At 46.6% G+C, this 6733-nt stretch overlaps 1 protein-coding gene across 3 annotated transcripts in view; it reads left to right on the plus strand.

Moving 5' to 3' along the window:
* The first annotated feature begins 3943 nt into the window (after positions 1–3943).
* LOC137534115 (pancreatic lipase-related protein 2-like) overlaps positions 3944–6733 on the plus strand; it is a 107725-nt gene continuing 104935 nt past the window's right edge. Inside the window, exon 1 of one of the 3 annotated variants that reach the window (XM_068255485.1) lies at positions 3944–4033. In XM_068255485.1, the coding sequence (XP_068111586.1) occupies positions 4003–4033 (31 nt within the window). In that variant the 5' untranslated portion in view covers positions 3944–4002. The remainder of the gene's footprint in view (positions 4034–6733) is intronic. The other 2 variants (XM_068255482.1, XM_068255481.1) reach the window with 2 other exon arrangements.

Consider the following 6733-nt stretch of genomic DNA (forward strand, 5'->3'; position numbering starts at 1 on the left):
AGGTGCGTGCCTGGAAGCTTTAATGGGGGTCACCCCGAAAGGACAGTGCGGGCACAGGGTGACTGCAGGGGGCTGCAAGAAGCCCCAGGTAAGTTAAAAGGAAGTCTGAAGTAAAACAATTGTAATGCTTAATTGTAATGAAGCAGTGTCCATATTGTCCAAAATGCAATCTATGGACACAGACTGTGTCCTCCATTCTCTGCCCCTCACAAATCCGTTCAGCTACAACTTGGTCCAGACTAGGGGGTCAGGGTGTTTGAACTAGTAAAAGTCTGCCCCCATGCGCAGTTCAGGCATATGAGCAATATATTCAGAATGATGTGTCTGCGCTCCCAGTGGCTTTTTGAGCGGCGTGCTGCACTCATACATAGCTCCCAACTGTCCCTTTTTCGGAGGGACAGTCCCTTTTTGGGAGCCCTGTCCCTCTGTCCCTCTTTCACCCTCATTTGTCCCTCTTTCAGGACTTTGTCCCTCTTTCTATGTAAATATATACATTTCTCTACTAAAAATGTGTTTGATTGACTCTAAACTTTATTCCCAACCTTTAAATTGATATATTACTCATTTTAAAATGTTACTGTGAAGGAAAATGAACCAGGATAGAAAGGACAAGTGTGGTTTGAATTATAAAACAACATATGTTTCTTATGAAATCTTTATGGTATGCGTGACTAGAGGCGTGGTGAGGGTGTGGCTAGGGGTGTGTCCCTTTTTCTCATCTCAAAAAGTTGGGAGGTATGTCATAGCAGCTGCCAGAAGTACATGAGAACTGAACTGTGCATGCAGGGCAAAGACTTCTTCCTTGGGTCAGGGCCTAGGGGAGAGACGGAGCACACAGATACATGACACATGACACAAGCCCACAAATCAATTGCAAACATTACCGTGATCTGTTTTCCTCAATCAGCTCCTGCATCTCCCCCATCTGTGCCAGCACACTCCATGTGGCATAGACGGCTGCAGCAAGCGGCCGTTCTATAGTCACTGTGGTGACAACTTCCGTTTTTCATTAGTTCCTGTTGTGCTGCTAAAATGTCTGGTTCAGTTCCGGCTGCAGGAGCATTCAGGAAAAATAGCTCCTGCTGGATTTTTCCGGACCGCAAAAACTGTACGGATCCGGACGGACGGGTGTGAATGGATACATTGGATAACAATGTATCCATTCATAGCCTGTCCGTTTGTACAGTATACGGTCCGGGTCCGGTCCAGAAAAAAACGCAAGTGTGAACTGGGTCTTATGGTCACAACTTGGACACTGCTTAATTAAAGGATATCTGAGGTGAAAGTGCAGATTTAATTACCTGGGGCTTCTTCCAGCCCCTAGAAGTCTATCAGTTCCAGAGCTGCAGTTTGGCCACCCTCCACGGTGTTGCTGTCCTGCCTGAAACATCGCTTACCCTAGCGCAGAACGCTCCCAGCAGCAGGAGCGTGAAAGCGAGAGGTGCAGATACCAGTAACCCTGCTTGGGTCAGCGATGTTACGGACAGGAGATCGGCACCGTGGAGTGTGGCCAAACTGCAGTGCTGGGATTGATAGACTGCTAGGGCCTGGAAGAAGCCTCATGTAAGGAAAGCTGAACTTTTTTTTCATCTCGTATATCCTTTAATGGATACCAGAGCCGAACGATATATATTAAAATCGGGGGAAGCACGCATGTATTAGGAGCAGACCTCATGCCCACCGCTTCCCCAGTTCTCCTCCTATATACAGTAAATCTTCCACTGCAGCTCAGTCCAGGTCGCCGGACTCGAGCGGTAGTGCGCAGGCAGCCAGGAGTGATCTGCACGTGTGCTGCACATGACAACACACTTGTGTCATCTAGAGCCAATTTAAGGTGAAACCAATCAACTTGTCTGTATGTTATGGGGATGTGGGAGGAAACAAGAGTGCCTGGATGAAACCCATGTAGACACAAGGAAAACATACAAACACCGTGCAGATAGATGCCCTGGCTGGAATTCAAACCAGGGACCCAGCACTGCAAGGCGACAGCACTAACCACAACGTCAACATGCTGCCCAATATGGCAGCCTCCTTGCTACATATCTTATGTATGGGTGACTTTGTGTCATCTATACTATCTAACGGGGGCTGTGGTCTACCTATACTATCTTAAGGAGGCCTCCTGGTTATCTATACTAAGGGATGACTCCTGGTTACCTATACTATGTAAAGGAGTACTCCAGCTATCTACGCTATCTAAAGGAGGATTTCAGGTTACCTATACTATCTAATGCTGGGAATACACGGTCAGTTTCTTTCTTATCAATCGAGCCGCTGATGGCTCGATTGATAATTTCCAACAGATCCGATGACCCCCCCCTCGATCCCCGCGGGTGGACAATAGCGGGGAGTCGAGTGAAAGATAACGAAGCACCCGTGCAGGGATCGATTCAGGGGACGAGTGGGGATGCGCCGGGATCGAGCCAGCGGCTCGATCCGGCGTATAATCTATTCCGTGTATGCCCAGCAATAGGGAGGATTCCAGGTTACCTATACTATCTAAAAGAGGACTCCAGGTTACCTATACTATCTAACAGCAGGGACTCCGGCTATCTATACTATCTAAAGGAGGACTCAGGCTACCTATATTATCTAAGGGAGGACTCCAGATTACCTATACTATGTAAGGGAGGATTCCAGGTTACATATACTATCTAAAGGAGGACTCCAGCTATCCAGCTACCTATACTATCTAACAGGGACTCCTGGCTACCTATACTATTTATGGGAGGACTCTAGGTTATCTATCAAACTTAAGAATATTTTGTTTTAATTTACCGTATTTTTCAGAATATAAGACGCACTTTTTCTCCCCCAAAAGTGGGGAGAAAAAGTCAGTGCGTCTTATATTCCAAATGTTAAAGAGAATCTGTATTGTTAAAATCGCACAAAAGTAAACATACCAGTGCGTTAGGGGACATCTCCTATTACCCTCTGACACAATTTCGCCGCTCCTCGCCGCATTAAAAGTGGTTAAAAACAGTTTTAAAAAGTTTGTTTATAAACAAACAAAATGGCCACCAAAACAGGAAGAAGGTTGATGTACAGTATGTCCACACATAGAAAATACATCCATACACAAGTAGGCTGTATACAGCCTTCCTTTTGAATCTCAAGAGATCATTTGTGTGTTTCTTTCCCCCTGTTCTCATGCACTGAAGTTTCAGGCTGCTCATTTCTTCCTGCAAACAGCTTTGCCCTTGTCTGTAATTCTTCAGTATGTGAAAGCCCAGCCAGCTCAGAGGACGATTTATCCAGCTTGTAAAAGAGAAGAGAGAAGCTGCCCTAATCTAAATAATACACAGGCAGTGTGCATAGAGGGGCCTGGAAGGGGGAGTTCATAGCAGAACCACAACACTGAAGAACTTGGCAGCCTTCCAGACACTGGCCGACAAGTCTGACAGGGGAAAGATACATTGATTTATTACAGAGACAGTGATAGTATAAAGTGCTGCAGTAAGCCAGAACACATTAGAATAGCTTTTGGAACTTGTAGGGTGATAAAAAATAGGATGCAATTTTTGTTACGGAGTCTCTTTAACAATTTAGTACTGGTATATTGGCCTCAACCAGGCAGTATGTGCGGCCATTTGTCCCCCTCTTATGTGCAGCCCTGGAGTTATATGAGCCACCAGTCAGATGCGGGTCAGTGCAGAGCGGCAGGTATGGCAGCATACTGTGGCCGCGATCGGTATGGATGTCGGGGAGGCGGCCAGAGATCAGCGTGCTTGGCTGTAAGTAAGAGGCATGCTATTCATGCAGAGCGCAGTGGAAGGCGTTATCACCGATCCGGGATTCAGCAGACGAGTCCTCCATCTGCTTCTCTATCTTCAATACCGGCTCGCGCTGATCCCCGTCCTGTTACTTCCTGGTCTGACGCTCTCTCACTGTGTGATCCTGACGCACGTGAGCCACCGAGGTCACACAGTGAGAGAGCGTCAGACCAGGAAGTAACAGGACGGGGATCAGCGCGAGCCGGTATTGAAGATAGAGAAGCAGATGGAGGACTCGTCGGCTGGATCCCGGATCGGTAATAACGCCTTCCGCTGCGCTCTGCATGAATAGCATGCCTCTTACTTACAGCCAAGCAGGCTGACCTCTGGCCGCCTCCCCGACATCCATACCGATCGCGGCCACAGTATGCTGCCATACCTGCCGCTCTGCACTGACCCGCATCTGACTGGTGGCTCATATAACTCTAGGGCTGCGCATAAGAGGGGGACAAATGGCCGCACATACTGCCTGGCTGAGACTCACTGGCTGCCTAGAGGGGGACAAATGGCTGCACATACTACCTGGCTGAGACCCACTGGCTGCCTAGAGGGGGACAAATGGCCGCACATACTGCCTGGCTGAGACCCACTGGCTGCCTAGAGGGAGACAAATGGCCGCACATACTACCTGGCTGAGACCCACTGGCTGCCTAGAGGGGGACAAATGGCTGCACATACTACCTGGCTGAGACCCACTGGCTGCCTAGAGGGTTACAAATGGCTGCACATACTACCTGGCTGAGACCCACTGGCTGCCTAGAGGGGAACAAATGGCCGCACATACTGCCTGGCTGAGACCCACTGGCTGCCTAAAGGGGTCTCTTTGGCTACCAACTGGGGGTCATAAAAACCGGAAAAGCATAATTAATGTGGTTAATGGAGCTGCTGGGGGTGGCAGGGGGTTAGTGTAACTTGTGAGGTAGCAGGAGTTAGTGTAGCTTAGATAGAGATCTTGGGAAGGGGGCAATGTCCACAAGACGCTCCTGGAACTTGGACGCACCTAGGTAAAGTGTATTTTTTATTTTCCTCTGATTTTTATCCTCTAAACCTAGGTGCGTCTTATATTCCGGAGCGTCTTATATTCCGAAAAATACGGTACTTTTAAGGGACACTTGTAGAGTGGCACTGGATGTGGCTCAGTTTTGCTGCACTGTAAAGCTTGATGCCCCCGTGCTGAGGAGAAGAGAAGACAGCACCAAGTAAGTATAAAATTGATGGTTCTTTTTCTGTTGCCTTTTATATGGGATTTTTAGACTCTTTTGTGATGTAAATTTACTAACGCTGGGTTCAAACTGCACCTATCAAAAACTGATTCTGTAAAAACTGATCTGATTCAGTTTGAAATTGATCTGTTTGTAACATTGGAGCATCAGTTTTTCATCCATGAGTTCCGTTTCATTCCACGTCGCCTCCCGCTCGGTATACCCATCATGGAGCCAGCCGATCTGGAATTATCATGCAGGGCTTAAACTTGCTTTTCTGCGTCAGAACAGAATTAACAAATCTGTTAAACGGATTGATGTAAACAATTTTTTTTCTTTGCATAGAATCCGTTTGCATCAGTTTTGTTTCGATAAACTCAACATTTTTTTTGTGACGGTGTGAACCCAGTCTAGAGAATTTTTTCCCCAATTACATAGTGCTTATGCATTTTTTCTTTGAAGACTGTGGTTGTTTGACTATTTTGTGGTGATTTTATAGCATTCAAAAGTTTCAGTACATTTTCAGTAATGGCAACTGTGCATATTTTATGTTTTGTAAAAGAAAGGAGTACAATTTGTTGGTGATTGAACATTGGCTCTGTATTGCATTTGTGATATTGTATGGTATGATCAAATGCCCAGTTTGTTTGTCCAGTATGGGGCCCAAAAATTTCTGAAGGCGGCCCTGCGCACGGCTAGAGATGAGCCGAAATTTTCGAAATTTCGAACTGCTTTTATTACGAATGCGAAATTTAACATTACGACCCAAATTCGTAATTTCGTAATTAATTTTCAAATCGTAATCGAAATTTCACTCCCGTAATGACGAATTTCATGTCTCCAACCGAAATTTTACTTTTTCAGGTTTGTAAGGGTTTCTATCCCTCTAGATGCCTAAAATGAATAGCACAGCCAGCCCTCGCCCTCCTCCTCCTCCTCCTCCTCCCTCTCTCTCTCTCTCTCTCTCTCTCTCTCTCTCCAGAGATCTGTAGTATTTCAAAACCATACTCACATTCATGACATGTCCAGGGATCAAACCCAGGCCAACCACATGGAAGACAGCTATGCTCACCACCATACCACCAAACACACACTAAATAGACTGCTAACCTAAATCTTACTTGTAGACAGTCATATGAGACACATGCTGGGTGCAGGGCTTTGTGATTGGACCATGGACCATGCGATAGAGTGAGGTGCAAAAATGAAATCATGCCTAGCAGAGGATGGTTTCACAATGCTAAATGCTAGGCTGGGCTGTGGGTGCAATTGGTTAGTGTGTCTGGCTGGTAACAGCAGGTTACAGGTTCGATTCCATCCAGGCATGGTTTTTCCTTTTGCGTTCAACAGTTGTCCAAACAGAGCCAACAGAGCCCCAGATAGCCATGTAGAGTTAGGTCACAGCTAGCCTGGCTGTGGTGCAATTGGTTAGTGTGTCTGGCTGGTAACAGCAAGGTTACAGGTTCGATTCCATCCAGGTGTCTTTTCCTTTTGAGTTCAACAAGTTGTCAAACACCGAGCACAAAGTTTTGCATGCGTAAAGTTTTACGCACGCAAAATACCCCATGGGGTTCAATGGCGCAGCGCGCACGCAAAAGGAAAAGACATGCCTGGAAGGAATCAAACCTGTAACCTTGCTGTTACCAGCCAGACACACTAACCAATTGCACCACAGCCAGGCTAGCTGTGACCTAACTCTACTTGGCTATCTGGGCTCTGTTGGCTCTGTTTGGACAACTGTTGAACGCAAAAGGA

This window comes from Hyperolius riggenbachi, chromosome 10, assembly GCF_040937935.1.
Source record: "Hyperolius riggenbachi isolate aHypRig1 chromosome 10, aHypRig1.pri, whole genome shotgun sequence".
NCBI classification, from domain to species: domain Eukaryota; kingdom Metazoa; phylum Chordata; class Amphibia; order Anura; family Hyperoliidae; genus Hyperolius; species Hyperolius riggenbachi.